General features: G+C 40.6%; 1 protein-coding gene across 2 annotated transcripts in view; it reads right to left on the bottom strand.

The window, feature by feature from the left end:
- Window positions 1-21,047, bottom strand: part of LOC142251544 (histo-blood group ABO system transferase-like) — a 65,486-nt gene extending 44,439 nt beyond the window's left edge. The window contains exons 1-2 of one of the 2 annotated variants that reach the window (XM_075324442.1): window positions 20,962-21,047; window positions 20,584-20,882 (exon numbers count right to left, since the gene is read on the bottom strand). In XM_075324442.1, the coding sequence (XP_075180557.1) occupies window positions 20,584-20,599 (16 nt within the window). In that variant the 5' untranslated portion in view covers window positions 20,600-20,882; window positions 20,962-21,047. Of the gene's footprint in view, window positions 1-20,583; window positions 20,936-20,961 lie in introns of those variants that run through there. The other variant, XM_075324441.1, reaches the window with a different exon arrangement.
- Window positions 21,048-21,868: the final 821 nt, after the last annotated feature.

Raw genomic sequence — 21,868 nt, 5'->3', positions numbered from 1 at the left:
CTATCATGAAGTACAATATTTCATAAAAAAATGTCAGAATTGCTGGGATTCGTTGAGGCTCCAGAGTTATCACCTCATAAAGAGACACCGGCTGGAATTGAAAAAAATGGCCGAGTCTGGAAGGTGAAAACCAGGGTAAAGGGGTTAATGGTGCAGAATTTTTGCATTCTGTGAGCGAAATATACTCTTTCTATGCATCTTGAACTCCAAATTAATAAGATTTGTTTTACGAGCGCTTGGGAAATCATTGCAGCACACACCCGCTTTGTGGTGTACTGAAAGTTTCTGCTTCAGTACATCATGTGACCAGTTTATATAGTACCTCAAACAAAGAAATAAACTCCTCCGAACTATTCACCAATAAGAACAATAGGGGCATGACATGTGACCAGTTTATATAGTACCTCATACAAAGAAATAACTCCTCCGAACTATTCACTAATAGGGACGATAGAGGCGTGAACAAAATGGATTCTATTCTCTCACAACTATTTTGGCACTTAGAGTAATAGTAACCACCGAAGAATTCCTATAGGATGGAACTGGGCCAAACCAAGACCAGTACGGAAACTGCAACTGATTGGAAGGGGGCTGGGTGCAGGGCAAAGTGCTACACATCCACTGTTGAGTGAAGGAGATGACATCGAATTCCATTGTTTCCTATTCAACCCCTTCATGACATCCACTGCAGATGTATGTTGGAAGCGGATGCATGGAGCTAGGTGAGCTTGCCCCATACCTGGCAGGTAATGGCTGTGTGTTACAGCCCAGACCACCTCTAACAATCGCGAATAGAGGTGGTGTTACCCTGTTAAATCCCGCTGTCAAACCAAACTCTGATTTAACATGTCCGACATGGGGGTGCACCATTTTAAGTGCCCATGACGTGATCGCGGGTTGCCGATGGGCTACTATGACAGCAGGGGGTTGTCTGAAGACCCTTGTGCCTATCATAGCGGCGCTCCTCTGCAACCTGCCTGTGCCCTGGCTTCAGAGGCGACTGTGATTTTTACTATATCCAGCAATACTGTGGTATTATTTTATACAGCACAAGGGGTCAGACGATCGCATATTCTAGTCCCTTAAAGGATGACCATTAAGGATAGTGAAAAAAAAAAAAAGTGTTTAAAAAAATTATTAAAAAATAAACTTAAAAATATTTAAATTAAAAATAAAAGTATAAAAAAACTCAAAGTTGTATCGCCACATTCAGAAAAGTCTGATATACTATATAAATAAAATATTATTTTAAATATAAATAAAATATAATATATTATATTTTATAAAATGTAATATATTATAAAATATATTAAATATAAAAATAATTAACCCGATCGGTAAACACTGTAAACAAAAGAAAAATTCAAGAACGACAAAATTGTATTTTTTGGTCACTGCACTAACACAAAAAATGCTGTAAGAAGCGATGAAAAAGTCATATCTATCCCAAAATGGTGTCAATGAAAATGTTGTCTCACCCACGCAAAAGCTGTGACAAGGCTTAATCAATTGAAAAGTGAAAACGTTACATTTCTTGGAAAATAGCGACATAACCCCTCCCCCTTAAATTTTGTTTTTGCAAACTTCTGATTTTTTATTTTTTTTTTAGACAACCCCGCTCCCCAAATTTTTTTGTTTTTCCAAGTTTCTTTTTTTGTTTCCAGACAACCCTTCCCCCAAAATTTAGTTTTGCAAACTTCTGATTTTTTTTTTTTAGACAACCCCTTTCCCCCAAAATTTTGTTTTTGCAAGTTTCTGATTTTTTTTCAGACAACCTCTCCCTAAAATTTAGTTTTGCAAACTTCTGATTTTTTTTCGTTTAATATTTCTTTATTGTTTTCAAGAAAAATTATATAACAAAGCATGAATATAGATAATTTTGTAGTGCTCGGTTTTACAGAATATGGAAAAGTTGCAGTTTGGTCTGGGCATTTAAATCTTATACAGCATATACTACAGTGAACTTTATCGTAGGTTTTACAAGAAAAATTCTTCATAACATCCTTAATGGCATCTTATCCCAAGTATATATCAATCATTTATCTTTTGTTCTATTTAATATGTAGATGGCAATATCATTCTGTATAATCTTGCCATATATTTCAACAAGTAAACCTATGTACACTAATTAGATAAGCAAGAGAAGGAAAAGAGGGGAAAGAAAGAAAAGCAAGGGATGAAAGGAGAAGAAGAGGGAGAAAGAGAAGAGAAAGAAGGAAAACACGAGAAAGAGAGAGGGGGAGATTCTGTAGGGTTCTGTAACGTGGCACCATGCCATCCTCCCATCAGGAGGGCCACTTCGCCCCGCCAAACATCAGTGTGGCAGCGTGCCCGTGTGTAACCAGGATTGGAATTGTTGTGTTTCTCTGAATTGAAGCCACGGATACCAGGTGGAAAAGCATAGTGAGTCTCTCCCTTCATCAAATTCTCTTATCTCTTCCAAACGTCTCAGGGCATCCATAGCCCCCACCCAGTCTGCTCTTCTCAATGTATAGGTGGACCTCCAATGTTTCGGTATGATCTGTCTCATTGAAATCATGATGTATGAGAGCAGACCTCTCTTCACCTTAGAGATTCCCCCCCCCCCCCCCCCCCGTACATTGAGAAGAGTGCCACTTCCGGTGAGGGTGTCACTCCCACTTGATGTAAATGATTATAGAGAGCAAAGACGTCTTCCCATAATCCCTGGATCCCTGGACAAGACCACCAAACATGCAGCATTGTGCCCACCAAGGTCTGACACCTCCAGCAAGTGTCTGAGACCTCTGGAAACATTCTGTGGAGCCTGGCGGGCGTCCTGTACCACCGTGCAAGGATTTTATAGTTGAGTTCCTGCATTCTACATGAGATAGTGGATTTGTGTGTTAGGTTAAATGACTTATACCACTGTTCTTTGGAATTAGTCTTTCTCAGTTCTGACTGCCATTGCCCTACATACTCGGGCAGGTCCCCCCCGTCCCTCCAGACACTGTTATGTTGTAGATTATCGAGACTGTGTGGGGAGGTGTTTCTCGAAGGAAACATAGTCTGTCAAATGGAGTCAAGTCCTTAAACTTCTGATTTTTTTTTAAGACAACCCCTCCCCCCCAAAATTTTGTTTTTGCAAGTTTCTGATTTTTTTTTTTCAGACAACCCCTCCTCCCCAAAATTTTGTTTTTGCAAGTTTCTGATTTTTTTTTTCAGACAACCCCTCCCCCCTAAAATTTACTTTTTTGAAAACTTCTGATTTGTTGTTTTTTTCCACCAGTAAAATAATAATAATAAAAAATATCTTGTAATCCTACTGATGAGGAGACTCATACTGCGAGGTCATTTTTACCACAAAATATACATCGAAGAACAATTTCTCAAAAAAAGCAGACATTTGGGGGGGAGGGGTTTTGCAATCTTTCCCCATTTGGAATTTTTTCTTGTTTTCTAGTACACTATTTTGTAGAATGAATGGTGTCACTGAAAAGTACAACTCGTCCCGCAAAAAAACAAGTCCTCGTGTGTCTGTGTGCACAAAACAATAAAAAGAAGTTATGAGTCTGGGAAGAAAAGGAGTAGAAAATGAAAGTGCAAAGACGGAGATTGGTGCCGTCGCGAAGGGGTTAATACATGGGCACAACTCATATAAAAAAAAAAGGTTTCTGGCTAAAGGTTGCCCTAAGGACCTGAAGATCCAGATTGACGTCCCAGAAGGAAAGTAGTAAAAAAAAGAAAAAGACTGGAGATTAGATAAAGAAAGGAAGGAAAAAAAAGATAAAAATCTCCACATTCCATGGAGACCATGAATCCATTACAAACATATTGTGCAAATATCTTTTGCTATTTTTTCGTTATCCGTCCAGACCATTAGGAAAAGGACGAATAAACACACACAACATCAAAAATGGGATAATACAATTGTTCTACCGCGCACCATAAATAATAATAATTAATAATAATAATAATTATTAATAATAATAAAGATCCTGTTGAACCTAACAGAACGAATCCCTGAATCTCATCCAATATCATTTCAGGAGGTTGGTTAATGGAGAATTCTTTTTGGCTCTTAAGCTAAGTACTTTGTCCCCCGAGGGGTTAAATGAAACCTCTACGAGCACATGCCCATAATAGATGACTAATTGCATTTTGTTTTTTTTTGTTTTTTTGCTATCTTCATCTTGGGATGGTTTATATAATGTCCCTTTCTTTATTTGTCTTATGTTGATCCATTGAGTGATCAGGTTTTGATGCTCAGTTTTCTTGAATCACGGCTGCATTTATATGTTGTATTAGGCACGGTAGCTCAGTGATGAGCACTATACAGTGGCTCAGTGGTGATCACTATATGGTGGCAGATATCACTATTTGATAGATCAGTGGTGAGCACTATACGATGGCTCAGTGGTGAGCACTATACAGTGGTTAGCACTATATGGTGGCTCGGTGGTTAGCACTATACAGTGGCTGAGTAGTTAGCACTATACGGTAGCTCAGTGATGAGCACTATATGGTAGCTTGGTGGTGAGCACTATACAGTGGCTTGGTGGTGAGCACTATACGGTGGCTCGGTGGTTAGCACTATACAGTGGTGAGCACTATACGGTGGTTTTGTGGTGAGCACTATACGGTGGCTTTGTGGTGAGCACTATATGGTGGCTCGGTGGTGAGCACTATACGGTGGCTCGGTGGTGAGCACTATACGGTGACTCAGTGGTTAGCACTGATGCTTTGCAGCGCTGGGGTCCTGGGTTCACATCCTACAAGGACAACATCTGCAAGGAGTTTGTATGTTTTCCCTGTGTTTGCGTAGGTTTCTGCCATGGTCTCCGGTTTTCTCCCATACTGATAAGGACTTTAGATTGTGAGCCCCAATGGGGACAGAGTTGTTGATGTATGTAAAGCGCTGTGGAATTAATGGCGCTATATAAGTGAATAAATATATTTTTTATTATTATTATAATTATTATATAATGTCCTTATTATTATATATTCCTTTTTTAATTATTCCTTTTTTTAATTATTATAAATAAATAAATAAATCTTTTTTATATAGCGCTAACATATTCCGCAGCGCTTTACATTCATCAGGAACACTGTCCCCATTGGGGCTCAAAATCTAAAGTCCCTTTCAGTATGTCTTTGGAGTGTTATTATATAATTTCCTTTTTATGTATTATATATTTATCGGGTGTGACGTCACTACTACCCTCATCAGAGCTGCACCGCCGCACCAGGTGAGCAGATTCCATCTTCCCGCTTTCTTATCCCTGCACCTCTGCTATGTGCACACGTCATGGATTTACTGCAAATATTGATATAATTTTAGCAGGAAACCCCTGCTTAAAAGCATTAACGTTTTTGCCACATTTTTTAAATGCGTTCCCCCCCACCCCCTCCATTCATTAGAATAGGCTGCAAAAAACAATGCTGGAAAATAGGAACTGCTTATAATCTGCATGAAAAAATAGATGACGTGTACGTGAGACTCCAGGAATCTCATTTACTCTGCTGGTGCTAGGAAAAAACGCGACAAAACCGCCGTAAATACTCATGGTGTGCACAGATATTCTATGTTTGCATAAGTCTTGGCGCCTACAGAGTGCTGCTGTATCCTTTTGTTTGTGTTTTGCGTAGTCTTAGCAGCTTGCACCTGTTCACACTTGCTATGTTTGAAGATGCAGTTTTTGGGTTTCTTTGGAGGGGGGGACGTTGCAGCATATATTGGAGGTATAGTCGGCCTCCTTTTCTCTCCGCCCATCACCACAGAGTGGTTTTATCCAGTGCCAGATCCTATCTGCCGACATATTTGTAGGCGTTTAGTCCAGGAGCGGCATGACACTAGTATAGGGTCCCATCAAAGAAAGGTCACCTTGCCGTGGTTGATGGGCTCACAAGAATTGACCAATTTTTGCTCAAAGAACATTAATTTTTCTAAGTACCGTATTTTATGGTTTGTAAATTGCACCAGATTATAAGACGCACCCCAAATTTAGAGATAAAAAAATAAAATAAAATGGGGTCCGTCTTATACTCCGGTGGTGTTTTACCGGAGGGAGGGGCGGCATTGGTGGTGGAGCAGGGCAATAGGAGGCAGGGGTGGTGCTGGAGTAGGGCAATGCTGCAGGTGCTGCAATGGGTGCTGTGCTGGCTGCGGATGTTGTGCTGGCTGTAAAGGCGGCACGGTGGCTCAGTGGTTAGCACTGCAGTCTTGTGGTGGCTCAGTGGTTAGCACTGCAGTCTTGCAGCGCTAGGGTCCTGGGTTCAAATCCCACCAAGGACACCATCTGCAAGGAGTTTGTATGTTCTCCCCGTGTTTGCATGGGTTTCCTCCGGGTTCTCCGGTTTCCTCCCACACTCCAAAGACATACAGATAGGGACTTTAGATTGTGAGCCCCAATGGGGACAGTGTTGCCAATGTATGGAAAGCGCTGCGGAATATGTTAGCACTATATAAAAATAAAGATTTTTTTTTTGTTTAGGAGCAGGCGGTGCAGCGGGTGTTACAGATGCTCTGTCGGTGGTGCAAGTGGCGCCCGGAGTCAGTGCGTGCACAGATTGAGTTCTCGGCTGAATGATAAGCTCAGATATCATCTGTCCATGCGCCACCTCTGGGCGCCATTTTCCTTAAGTCCGCTGCTGGGAGATCAATAGGCCGGAGGCGGTGCATGCGCAGATGAGATCTTGAGTCAACAGCTCCATTTGCGCATGTGCCGGCTTCGGGCACCTTAATTTGAAGCCGCACCGCCGACAGAGCATCTCATCTGCCGCACCACCCTAATCCACACAGCCCCCACTGCAGCCATCACAGGGCCCACTTTCCACCTCCTGGTAAGCTACATTTGCATTATAAGACGCACCCCTCATTTTCCTCCCAAATTTTTGCAAGGAAAAGCCCATCTTATAATTCGAAAAATACGGTATGTTCTATATAGCATTAATGCAGATTAAATGTCATATATTCTATGTTTGCATATGTCTTGGCACCTACAGAGGCTGCTGTATCCTTTTGTTTGTGTTTCGTGTAGGTTATAGCAGCTGGCACCTGTTCACACTTGCTATATTTGGAGATGCTGTTTTTAGTACTTCTCCTCAGGCTGCCATCACCTATTGTCCTTGCTGGCTGTTACGACCTGCTGCAATGTGATGCAGCCCAAGACTCCAGTTTCTAGCAGTGTTCTTGAAGAATCTCAACCCATTCCTTCTGGGTAATGGTAAGAGGCACAACTTACTCCAAGCCGTACTTTTCGGATTATAAGATGCACTTTTCCTCCCAAATAATTGGGAGGAAAATGAGGGGTGCGTCTTAAAATCCGAATATAGCTTACCGGGGGGGGCTGTCTGTGCAGCTCTGTGTGCGGGCGGCCGGGTGCCTGTCGGTGCGTGCGGGTGGATGGGTTCCTGGTGCCGGCGGCCGGCTGCCTCTCTGTTCCAGCAGTCGGCTGCCTCTCTGGGCGCCGGGAGTTAGTGCATGCGCAGATAGAGCTCTTGGATGAGAGCTACATCTGCGCACGCGGTGCTCCGGGTGCCAACATGTGAAGCCGGGACCACGGACAGACTGGGACACTCGCCACACCGGCCTGCTCCAGCACTGACCCGCCGCTGCCACCACTGACACGCTGCTGCTACCACTGATCCGCCACCAGCACAGCCTCTGCCTCCTGTGGCCCCGCTACACCATTGCTGCCGCCCTCCTCGGGTAAGACAACACCGGAGCATAAGACAGACCCCATTTTTTTTTACCTTTTTTATCTCTAAATTTGGGGTGCGTCTTATAAAACGAAAAATATGGTGTGTGTGTGTGTGTGTGTATGTGTGTGTGTGTTTATATATCTATCAGTGCCTTGTGAAAGTATTCAGCCCCCTTGAATTTTTCAACCTTTTCCCACATTTCAGGCTACAAACATAAAGATAAAGATGTTAATGTTCTGGTGAAGAATCAACAAGTGACACAATTGTGAAGATGAAGGAAATTTATGGCTTGTTTTAAACTTTTTCAAAAATAAATAACTGAAAACTGGGGCATGCAATAGTATTCATCCCCTTTACTTTCAGTGCAGCAAACTCACTCCAGAAGTGGATTGAGGATCTCTGAAAGATCCAATGTTGTCCTAAATGACTGATGATGATAAATATAAGCCCCTGTGTGTGATCAAGTCTCCGTATAATGCCCCTGCTCTGTGATAGTCCCAGGGTTCTGTGTAAAGCGCAGAGAGCATCATGAAGACCAAGGAACACAACAGGCAGGTCCGTGATACTGTTGTGGAGAGGTTTAAAGCCGGATTTGGTTACAAAAAGATTTCCACAACTTTAAACATCCCAAGAAGCCCTGTGCAAGCGATCATATAGAAATGGAAGGAGCATCATACCACTGCAAATCTACCAAGACCCGGCCGTCCATCCAAACTGTCATCTCACACAAGGAGAAGACTGATCAGAGATGCAGCCAAGAGGCCCATGATCCCTCTGGATGATCTGCAGAGATCTACAGCTGAGGTGGGAAGAGTCTGGCCATAGGACAACAATCAGTCATACACTGCACAAATCTGGCCTTTATGGAAGAGTGGCAAGAAGAAAGCCATTTCTCAAAGATATCCATAAAAAGTGTCATTTAACCCCTTCACGACCGGCCGATTTTTCGCTTTCCGTTTTTCTTTTCGCCATTCTTTTTCTGAGAGACGTAACTTTTTTTATTTTTCAGTCAATATGGTCATGTGAGGGCTCATGTTTTGGGGAACGAGCTGTACTTTTAAATGAAACCATAAGTTTTACCATATAATGTACTGGAAAACGGCAAAAAAATTCCAAATGCAGAAAAATTGCAAAAAAAGTGCGATAGCACTGTTGTTTTTGAGCTATTTTATTCACTGTGTTCACTATATGGTAAAACTGATGTATGGGTGTGATGCCTTAGGTCAGTGCGAGTTCGTAGACACCAAACATGTATAGGTTTACTTTTATATAAGGGGTTAAAAAAAAATCGGACGTTTGTCCAAAAAAAGTGGCGCATGTTTTACGCCATATTCCGTGACCTGTAACGTTCTCATTTTTCGTGATCTATGGCTCAATGACGGCTTATTTTTTGCGTCTCGAGCTGACGTTTTTAACGGTACCATTTTTGCGCAGATGCTACGTTTTGATCGCCTCTTATAGCATTTTGCGCAAAGGTTGTGGCGACAAAAAAACTTCGTTTTGGCGTTTGGAATTTTTTTTGCCGCTACGCCGTATACTGACCAGATTAATTGATTTTATACTTTGATAGATCGGGCGTTTCTGAACGCGGCGATACCAAATGTGTGTATATTTTTTATTTTTTTAACCCTTTAATTTTCAATGGGGCAAATGGGGGTGATTTGAACTTTTTAGGTTTTTTTGTTTTTTTTTAAAATTTTTAAAACTTTTTTTTTTACTTTTTTTTTTTATTTTACTAGTCCCCCTAGGGGGCTATTGCGATCAGCAATCCGATCGCTCTGCACTATCTGCTGATCACAACTACACAGCTGTAAACAGCAGATATGCTCTCTTTCTCTTTCACTGTGCTGCTGGCACAGCGAAAGTGAAAGCAATTCATGTGTAGTACAGGAGTCATCACATGACCCTGTGCTACCATGACAACTAATGGAAGTCACATGATCGCGTCACGTGACTTCCGGTGTCGAGCGGTAAGTAAAAGTTTACCGCAATCGCGCTTATATTGGCGCTGTCACATATTGACAGCGCCATGTAAGGGGTTAAATGGCACGAGCAGATAACGATTCTGTGCTCGTGCCTAGCAGGCACACATCTCAGCTGCGAAAATCAGCTGAGATGTGTGCCGATCGCAGCATGCTGCTGCCGGCAGACCGCGGGCAGTAACGTTATGACCGCTAGGACGTAATTTTACGGCCCGTGGTGGTTAAGGGGTTAAAGTTTGCCACAAGCCACCTGGGAGACACCAAACATGTGGAAGAAGGGGCTCTGGTCAGATGAAACCAAAATCGAACTATTTGGGCACAATGCCAAACGATATGTTTGGCATAAAAGCAATACAGCTCATCACCCTGAACACACCATCCCCACTGTCACACATGGCGGTGGCAGCATCATGGTTTGGGCCTGCTTTTTCTTCAGCAGGGACAGGTAAGATGGTTACAATTGATGGGAAGATGGATGGAGCCAAATACAGGACCATTCTTGAAGAAAACCTGTTGGAGTCTGCAAAAGACCCGAAACTGGGACGGAGATTTGTCTTCCAACAAGACAATAATCCCAAACATAAAGCAAAATCTACAATGGAATGGTTCACAAATAACCGTATCCAGGTGTTAGAATGGCCAAGTCACAGTCCAGACCTGAACCCAATCGAGAATCTGTGGAAAGAGCTGAAAACTGCTGTTCACAAACGCCTCCATCCAACCTCACTCAGCTCCAGCTGTTTACAAAGGAAGAATGGGCGAGAATTTCAGCCTCTCCATGTGCAAAACTGATAGACACCTACCCCAAGAAACTGCGGCTGTAATCGCAGCAAAAGGGGGCGCTACAAAGTATTCACTTACAGGCGATGAATAATATTGCACGCCCCAATTTTCAATTTATTATTTTTTAAAAATATTTAAAATAAGCAATAAATTTCCTTCACCTTCACAATTGTGTCACTTGTTGATTCTTCACCAGAACATTAACATTTTTATCTTTATGTTTGAAGCCTGAAATGTGGGAAAAGGTTGAAAAATTCAAGGGGCTGAATACTTTCGCAAGACACTCCCCATAATTGTGGCTACTGAGTACTGTAGCCTCTAAGACTAGTATCTACCCCATTATATGGTGGTAGTAATGGTTATATTAGTGCACATTTGTCCTCGACAAGTAACATACTGAGGCTTTTTCAGACTCTAGGACACACCCAGCCATAAGACGCACCCTAGGATAGACCGTATAAAAAAGGAAAAACAGATTTCCATCTACGGTAATTAAAATGTGTTTTATCCCAGAACATTACCATAATAATGGTCAAAAAGTGACTCATAGTCTAAATATATAAATAGAATATTTTTTTATAGATTTAAGGTAGATACAACAAAAAGGTGCTTCAAGATAGAAAATGTAAACACTGGGGACGATTGGACATGTATCAGGACCAACCATAAGTATAATTAACAGTGTAGTCGTACAAACTGTATACCATCAGAAATTTCCAATTAATGTTTATAACATGCTACACTGCTAAGATGCAGATATATGTGTGAAAAATAACATGATATCAACTGTATGATACAGTGAAAATCTATCAGTGGCACAGAACACAGCCAAATAGAAGAGAATATCCTTATAGCTTAAATAGCATTATATATGTATACACTATGTGAAACACATAATGCACAATGCATGAGACCTATAGCCTGGGCAGTTTACACGGGCTGTAATACTGTGTCACCCACAAAAATAATCACAGAATCAATTACACAACACACCTGCCAAAGTATACGGTCCCGGTACCACGTCCACGTCCTGACCCCGACACGTGTTTCGGCCCCTGAGGACGCTAGGGGCTTGATTCTGTGATTATTATATTATATATATATATATACACACACACACACACACACATCCCCCTTGTACAAAGTGTTCCTGTGTCACACACTGCCCCCTCTTTTCCTGATACTGTTGGAGTAGTTTACATAAGGAGTGGTGTGACCTGTAATGTATGAGGACTGGTGGGGTCTGGGCCTCTACCCCCACTCCAGCCCTATTTAATTAGTAGATTGCAATCTCCTCTGCCCCTTTCCTGATGACCAGTCAGCTCTGGATTATTCCCAGTTTGAACCCATTTCTTTGTCATGATAACGCTTTTTTCTTTAACCTAAAATTAGCAAAATCAGGAAATCAGGCAAAACTGGTTCCAGTAAAAGAAATAAGTTACGCTTCATTACCTTCATTACAGCACTATCAGTTGTAATGTGCAGTTTGTACAAACTCTACCATGGAAATATACGTATATAGATAGATAGAAAAAAAAATAAAATATATATATATATATATATATATATAAAAAAGAAAAAAATTATATATATATACATATAAAACATAGTTTTATATATATAAATATATATATATATATATATATATATATATATATATATGTATACAGATAGAGAGAAATAAATATATATACAGAGAAAGAAATAAAAATAAATATACAGATAGAGAGAAATAAAAAAAATAAAAAAAAAAATATATAAATGCAGTTAGGTCCAGAAATATTTGGACAGTGACACAATTTTGGCGAGTTGGGCTCTGCATGCCACCACATTGGATTTGAAATGAAATCTCTACAACAGAATTCAAGTGCAGATTGTAACGTTTAATTTGAAGGTTTGAACAAAAATATCTGATAGAAATTGTAGGAATTGTCACATTTCTTTACAAACACTCCACATTTTAGGAGGTCAAAAGTAATTGGACAAATAAACCAAACCCAAACAAAATATTTTTATTTTCAATATTTTGTTGCGAATCCTTTGGAGGCAATCACTGCCTTAAGTCTGGAACCCATGGACATCACCAAACGCTTGGTTTCCTCCTTCTTAATTCTTTGCCAGGCCTTTACAGCCACAGCCTTCAGGTCTTGCTTGTTTGTGGGTCTTTCCGTCTTAAGTCTGGATTTGAGCAAGTGAAATGCGTGCTCAATTGGGTTAAGATCTGGTGATTGACTTAGCCATTGCAGAAGGTTCCACTTTTTTGCACTCATGAACTCCTGGGTAGCTTTGGCTGTATGCTTGGGGTCATTGTCCATCTGTACTATGAAGCGCCGTCCGATCAACTTTGCAGCATTTGGCTGAATCTGGGCTGAAATTATATCCCGGTACACTTCAGAATTCATCCGGCTACTCTTGTCTGCTGTTATGTCATCAATAAACACAAGTGACCCAGTGCCATTGAAAGCCATGCATGCCCATGCCATCACGTTGCCTCCACCATGTTTTACAGAGGATGTGGTGTGCCTTGGATCATGTGCCGTTCCCTTTCTTCTCCAAACTTTTTTCTTCCCATCATTCTGGTACAGGTTGATCTTTGTCTCATCTGTCCATAGAATACTTTTCCAGAACTGAGCTGGCTTCATGAGGTGTTTTTCAGCAAATTTAACTCTGGCCTGTCTATTTTTGGAATTGATGAATGGTTTGCATCTAGATGTGAACCCTTTGTATTTACTTTCATGGAGTCTTCTCTTTACTGTTGACTTAGAGACAGATACACCTACTTCACTGAGAGTGTTCTGGACTTCAGTTGATGTTGTGAACGGGTTCTTCTTCACCAAAGAAAGTATGCGGCGATCATCCACCACTGTTGTCATCCGTGGACGCCCAGGCCTTTTTGAGTTCCCAAGCTCACCAGTCAATTCCTTTTTTCTCAGAATGTACCCGACTGTTGATTTTGCTACTCCAAGCATGTCTGCTATCTCTCTGATGGATTTTTTCTTTTTTTTCAGCCTCAGGATGTTCTACTTCACCTCAATTGAGAGTTCCTTAGACCGCATGTTGTCTGGTCACAGCAACAGCTTCCAAATGCAAAACCACACACCTGTAATCAACCCCAGACCTTTTAACTGCTTCATTGATTACAGGTTAACGAGGAAGACGCCTTCAGAGTTAATTGCAGCCCTTAGAGTCCCTTGTCCAATTACTTTTGGTCCCTTGAAAAAGAGGAGGCTATGCATTACAGAGCTATGATTCGGATTTGGATGTGAAAACTCTCATATTGCAGCTGGGAGTGTGCACTTTGAGCCCATATTATATATATAATTGTATCTCTGAACATGTTTTTGTAAACAGCTAAAATAACAAAAATTGTGTCACTGTCCAAATATTTCTGGACCTAACTGTATATATATATATAAATGAGTAGAGAAATAAATATATATGTACAGATAAAGAAAAATAAATAGAGAGTGTGTGTTTGTTTGTGTGTATATATACATATATATGTAATATTTTTCTTGCTTTCAACAATATAAATAAATAGAATCTTCTGTATAATATTTATCGTTGCACATTAGAAAATCAAATATTTTTACTGCAATTATAACCACCCTGAAAAAAAAAATAATACACTCTTTTGGATTTTTTTATATATAGTGCTGGAGAATCTTTTTAAAAAATTGGTTACATTGTAGCAATTGTTCTGTACCTTTTAATTGTTGAATGACATGAATGACACAAGAGCACTCAAACTGTATATTCTGCATGCCCTGAATGATAAGCAGAAAGTATAACATTCTGCTTATCATTCAGGGTATGCAGAATATACAGTACATGTATGATAGGAGGGAGAGCAGAATATACAGTACATGTATGATAGGAGGGAGGGCAGAATATACAGTATATGTATGATAGAAGGGAGGGCAGAATATACAGTATATGTATGATAGGAGGGAGAGCAGAATATACAGTACATGTATGATAGGAGGGAGGGCAGAATATACAGTATATGTATGATAGGAGGGAGGGCAGAATATACAGTATATGTATGATAGGAGGGAGAGCAGAATATACAGTATATGTATGATAGGAGGGAGAGCAGAATATACAGTATATGTATGATAGGAGGGAGGGCAGAATATACAGTATATGTATGATAGGAGGGAGAGGAGAATATACAGTATATGTATGATAGGAGGGAGGGCAGAATATACAGTATATGTATGATAGGAGGGAGGGCAGAATATACAGTATATGTATGATAGGAGGGAGAGGAGAATATACAGTATATGTATGATAGGAGGGAGAGCAGAATATACAGTATATGTATGATAGGAGGGAGAGCAGAATATACAGTATATGTATGATAGAAGGGAGGGCAGAATATACAGTATATGTATGATAGGAGGGAGAGCAGAATATACAGTATATGTATGATAGGAGGGAGGGCAGAATATACAGTATATGTATGATAGGAGGGAGAGCAGAATATACAGTACATGTATGATAGGAGGGAGAGCAGAATATACAGTACATGTATGATAGAAGGGAGGGCAGAATATACAGTATATGTATGATAGGAGGGAGAGCAGAATATACAGTATATGTATGATAGGAGGGAGAGGAGAATATACAGTATATGTATGATAGGGAGGGCAGAATATACAGTATATGTATGATAGGAGGGAGGGCAGAATATACAGTATATGTATGATAGGAGGGAGGGCAGAATATACAGTATATGTATGATAGGAGGGAGGGCAGAATATACAGTATATGTATGATAGGAGGGAGGGCAGAATATACAGTATATGTATGATAGGAGGGAGAGCAGAATATACAGTACATGTATGATAGGAGGGAGAGCAGAATATACAGTACATGTATGATAGAAGGGAGGGCAGAATATACAGTATATGTATGATAGGAGGGAGAGCAGAATATACAGTATATGTATGATAGGAGGGAGAGGAGAATATACAGTATATGTATGATAGGGAGGGCAGAATATACAGTATATGTATGATAGGAGGGAGGGCAGAATATACAGTATATGTATGATAGGAGGGAGGGCAGAATATACAGTATATGTATGATAGGAGGGAGGGCAGAATATACAGTATATGTATGATAGGAGGGAGAGCAGAATATACAGTATATGTATGATAGGAGGGAGGGCAGAATATACAGTATATGTATGATAGGGAGGGCAGAATATACAGCATATGTATGATAGGAGGGAGGGCAGAATATACAGTATATGTATGATAGGAGGGATAGCAGAATATACAGTATATGTATGATAGGAGGGAGAGCAGAATATACAGTATATGTATGATAGGAGGGAGGGCAGAATATACAGTATATGTATGATAGGAGGGAGGGCAGAATATACAGTATATGTATGATAGGAGGGAGAGCAGAATATACAGTATATGTATGATAGGAGGGAGGGCAGAATATACAGTATATGTATGATAGGAGGGAGAGCAGAATATACAGTACATGTATGATAGGAGGGAGAGCAGAATATACAGTACATGTATGATAGGAGGGAGAGCAGAATATACAGTATATGTATGATAGGAGGGAGGGCAGAATATACAGTATATGTATGATAGGAGGGAGGGCAGAATATACAGCATATGTATGATAGGAGGGAGGGCAGAATATACAGTATATGTATGATAGGAGGGAGGGCAGAATATACAGTATATGTATGATAGGAGGGAGAGCAGAATATACAGTATATGTATGATAGGAGGGAGAGCAGAATATACAGTACATGTATGATAGGAGGGAGGGCAGAATATACAGTATATGTATGATAGGAGGGAGGGCAGAATATACAGTATATGTATGATAGGAGGGAGAGCAGAATATACAGTATATGTATGATAGGAGGGAGAGCAGAATATACAGTATATGTATGATAGGAGGGAGAGCAGAATATACAGTATATGTATGATAGGAGGGAGAGCAGAATATACAGTATATGTATGATAGGAGGGAGAGCAGAATATACAGTATATGTATGATAGGAGGGAGAGCAGAATATACAGTATATGTATGATAGGAGGGAGGGCAGAATATACAGTATATGTGTGATAGGAGGGCAGAATATACAGTATATGTATGATAGGAGGGAGGGCAGAATATACAGTATATGTATGATAGGAGGGAGCAGAATATACAGTATATGTATGATAGAAGGGAGAGCAGAATATACAGTATATGTGTGATAGGAGGGGGAGCAGAATATACAGTATATGTATGATAGGAGGGAGGGCAGAATATACAGTATAAGTATGATAGGAGGGAGAGCAGAATATACAGTACATGTATGATAGGAGGGAGAGCAGAATATACAGTATATGTATGATAGGAGGGAGGGCAGAATATACAGTATATGTATGATAGGAGGGAGAGCAGAATATACAGTATATGTATGATAGGAGGGAGAGCAGAATATACAGTACATGTATGATAGGAGGGAGAGCAGAATATACAGTATATGTATGATAGGAGGGAGGGCAGAATATACAGTATATGTATGATAGGAGGGAGAGCAGAATATACAGTATATGTATGATAGGAGGGAGAGCAGAATATACAGTACATGTATGATAGGAGGGAGAGCAGAATATACAGTATATGTATGATAGGAGGGAGGGCAGAATATACAGTATATGTATGATAGGAGGGAGAGCAGAATATACAGTATATGTATGATAGGAGGGAGAGCAGAATATACAGTATATGTATGATAGGAGGCAGAGCAGAATATACAGTATATGTATGATAGGAGGGAGGTCAGAATATACAGTATATGTATGATAGAACAGAGAGCAGAATATACAGTACATGTATGATAGGAGGGAGAGCAGAATATACAGTACATGTATGATAGGAGGGCAGAATATACAGTATATGTATGATAGGAGAGAGAGCAGAATATACAGTATATGTATGATAGGAGAGAGAGCAGAATATACAGTATATGTATGATAGGAGGGAGAGCAGAATATACAGTATATGTATGATAGGAGGGAGGGCAGAATATACAGTATATGTATGATAGGAGGGAGAGCAGAATATACAGTATATGTATGATAGGAGGGAGGGCAGAATATACAGTATATGTATGATAGGAGGGAGGGCAGAATATACAGTATATGTATGATAGGAGGGAAAGCAGAATATACAGTATATGTATGATAGGAGGGAGAGCAGAATATACAGTATATGTATGATAGAAGGGCAGAATATACAGTATATGTATGATAGGAGGGAGGGCAGAATATACAGTATATGTATGATAGGAGGGAGAGCAGAATATACAGTATATGTATGATAGGAGGGAGGGCAGAATATACAGTATATGTATGATAGGAGGGAGAGCAGAATATACAGTATACGTATGATAGAAGGGAGGGCAGAATATACAGTATACGTATGATAGGAGGGAGGGCAGAATATACAGTATACGTATGATAGGAGGGAGAGCAGAATATACAGTATACGTATGATAGGAGGGAGGGCAGAATATACAGTATATGTATGATAGGAGGGAGAGCAGAATATACAGTATATGTATGATAGGAGGGAGAGCAGAATATACAGTATATGTATGATAGGAGGGAGGGCAGAATATACAGTATATGTATGATAGGAGGGAGAGCAGAATATACAGTATATGTATGATAGGAGAGAGAGCAGAATATACAGTATATGTATGATAGGAGGGAGAGCAGAATATACAGTATATGTATGATAGGAGGGAGGGCAGAATATACAGTATATGTATGATAGGAGGGAGGGCAGAATATACAGTACATGTATGATAGGAGGGAGAGCAGAATATACAGTACATGTATGATAGGAGGGAGAGCAGAATATACAGTACATGTATGATAGGAGGGAGAGCAGAATATACAGTACATGTATGATAGGAGGGAGAGCAGAATATACAGTACATGTATGATAGGAGGGAGGGCAGAATATACAGTATATGTATGATAGGAGGGAGGGCAGAATATACAGTATATGTATGATAGGAGGGAGAGCAGAATATACAGTATATGTATGATAGGAGGGAGGGCAGAATATACAGTATATGTATGATAGGAGGGAGAGCAGAATATACAGTATATGTATGATAGGAGGGAGAGCAGAATATACAGTATATGTATGATAGGAGGGAGATCAGAATATACAGTATATGTATGATAGGAGGGAGAGCAGAATATACAGTATATGTATGATAGGAGGGAGGGCAGAATATACAGTATATGTATGATAGGAGGGAGGGCAGAATATACAGTATATGTATGATAGGAGGGAGGGCAGAATATACAGTATATGTATGATAGGAGGGAGGGCAGAATATACAGTATATGTATGATAGGAGGGAGGGCAGAATATACAGTATATGTATGAAAGGAGGGAGGGCAGAATATACAGTATATGTATGATAGGAGGGAGAGCAGAATATACAGTATATGTATGATAGGAGAGAGAGCAGAATATACAGTATATGTATGATAGGAGGGAGGGCAGAATATACAGTATATGTATGATAGGAGGGAGAGCAGAATATACAGTATATGTATGATAGGAGGGAGGGCAGAATATACAGTATATGTATGATAGGAGGGAGAGCAGAATATACAGTATATGTATGATAGGAGGGAGAGCAGAATATACAGTATATGTATGATAGGAGGGAGAGCAGAATATACAGTATATGTATGATAGGAGGGAGAGCAGAATATACAGTATATGTATGATAGGAGGGAGAGCAGAATATACAGTATATGTATGATAGGAGGGAGGGCAGAATATACAGTATATGTATGATAGGAGGGAGGGCAGAATATACAGTATATGTATGATAGGAGGGAGGGCAGAATATACAGTATATGTATGATAGGAGGGAGGGCAGAATATACAGTATATGTATGATAGGAGGGAGAGCAGAATATACAGTATATGTATGATAGGAGGGAGGGCAGAATATACAGTATATGTATGATAGGAGGGAGGGCAGAATATACAGTATATGTATGATAGGAGGGAGAGCAGAATATACAGTATATGTATGATAGGAGGGAGGGCAGAATATACAGTATATGTATGATAGGAGGGAGAGCAGAATATACAGTATATGTATGATAGGAGGGAGAGCAGAATATACAGTATATGTATGATAGGAGGGAGAGCAGAATATACAGTATATGTATGATAGGAGGGAGAGCAGAATATACAGTATATGTATGATAGGAGGGAGAGCAGAATATACAGTATATGTATGATAGGAGGGAGGGCAGAATATACAGTATATGTATGATAGGAGGGAGGGCAGAATATACAGTATATGTATGATAGGAGGGAGGGCAGAATATACAGTATATGTATGATAGGAGGGAGAGCAGAATATACAGTACATGTATGATAGGAGGGAGAGCAGAATATACAGTACATGTATGATAGGAGGGAGAGCAGAATATACAGTATATGTATGATAGGAGGGAGGGCAGAATATACAGTATATGTATGATAGGAGGGAGGGCAGAATATACAGTATATGTATGATAGGAGGGAGGGCAGAATATACAGTATATGTATGATAGGAGGGAGGGCAGAATATACAGTATATGTATGATAGGAGGGAGAGCAGAATATACAGTATATGTATGATAGGAGGGAGAGCAGAATATACAGTATATGTATGATAGGAGGGAGAGCAGAATATACAGTATATGTATGATAGGAGGGAGGGCAGAATATACAGTATATGTATGATAGGAGGGAGGGCAGAATATACAGTATATGTATGATAGGAGGGAGGGCAGAATATACAGTATATGTATGATAGGAGGGAGGGCAGAATATACAGTATATGTATGATAGGAGGGAGAGCAGAATATACAGTATATGTATGATAGAAGGGAGAGCAGAATATACAGTATATGTATGATAGGAGGGGGAGCAGAATATACAGTATATGTATGATAGGAGGGAGGGCAGAATATACAGTATATATATGATAGGAGGCTACAAGAAATGCATTATATGAGCAGGGTGCAGTCGCCTCCACCGGGGATATACCGGTAATAGCTGCACTTTCCCCAGGGTTGCTGGTTCTGTATGTACTTACTTTTCTCCGGCTGCATGGTGCTGGGCTCTCGGGGCTGCTGCACTGACTCCGCTGCACATCAGGTGTGGTGCTGGCTCCAGTTTCATATGCGGAGTAAGACTACACCTGGTGCATGGTGAGTAAGCCTCTATTCAGCATTACACCAGTGCCCCATAGAGGCGCACACAATGCCGGAAGATGGCTTTGTTCTGTTCAGTGTAAACAGCTTCTTTTAATAGAACGTTCAGAAAGAAATCAATCGCCTTCAGGGAGTGATTGGGTCACAGGCGCTGAACAATCCCTTCATGGATCCTAAAATACTGAGTAGATAAAGTAAATTCATGGAGTAATACAAGTCATGGAGTAAAACTCGTCTGCTGTCCAATGTAAAATATTTACCTGAAGCCAGAAATCCCCTGCATACAGTAATACAGAGCATTGTCTCTGCAGCCGCCACTAGAGGGAGCTCTGGTCCTGGATGGGAGGTTTGTGTCACTGAGGTGGCTAGCCTCCGTGATGCGAGTCCCGTAAAAGAAGGTTCCCAATAATAAGTTCCCAAGGGTTTTTTTTTTTTGTATGGGCCTGGGTTTAAGGAGAAACCAGAAGAGCTGGGTGGGACTGGCTGCTTCCATACTTCCATTTTTGAATTTGAAGCTCCTATTTAAGGCAATCGGGCTGCGTTACTGCTGTCCGCGATGAAGGAGGTGGAAAAAACCTTTATTGCAGTCTCGGACAGAGATCCTGAGAGAGCTGCAGTTTAAGCTGAACGGGTGAGCTCGGCTTTTGTTACATGATAAGATTCTGTCTGCAGCCACCACTAGGGGGAGCTCCCTGTATACAGAGATACATGATAAGACCCTGTCTGCAGTCACCACTAGGGGGAGCTCCCTGTATACAGAGATACATGATAAGATCCTCTCTGCAGCCAGCACTAGGGGGAGCTCCCTGTATACAGAGATACATGATAAGACCCTGTCTGCAGTCACCACTAGAGGGACCTCCCTGTATACAGAGATACATGATAAGATCCTGTCTGCAGCCACCACTAGGGGGAGCTCCCTGTATACAGAGATACATGATAAGATCCTGTCTGCAGTCACCACTAGAGGGAGCTCCCTGTATACAGAGATATATGATAAGATCCTGTCTGCAGCCACCACTAGAGGGAGCTCCCTGTATACAGAGATATATGATAAGACCCTGTCTGCAGTCACCACTAGGGGGAGCTCCCTGTATACAGAGATACATGATAAGATCCTCTCTGCAGCCACCACTAGGGGGAGCTCCCTGTATACAGAGATACATG

Source organism: Anomaloglossus baeobatrachus, chromosome 9 (genome assembly GCF_048569485.1).
Source record: "Anomaloglossus baeobatrachus isolate aAnoBae1 chromosome 9, aAnoBae1.hap1, whole genome shotgun sequence".
Lineage (NCBI taxonomy): Eukaryota > Metazoa > Chordata > Amphibia > Anura > Aromobatidae > Anomaloglossus > Anomaloglossus baeobatrachus.
Note: the sequence above shows the minus strand (reverse complement) of the source record. Positions and strands in the feature narration are given on the sequence as shown.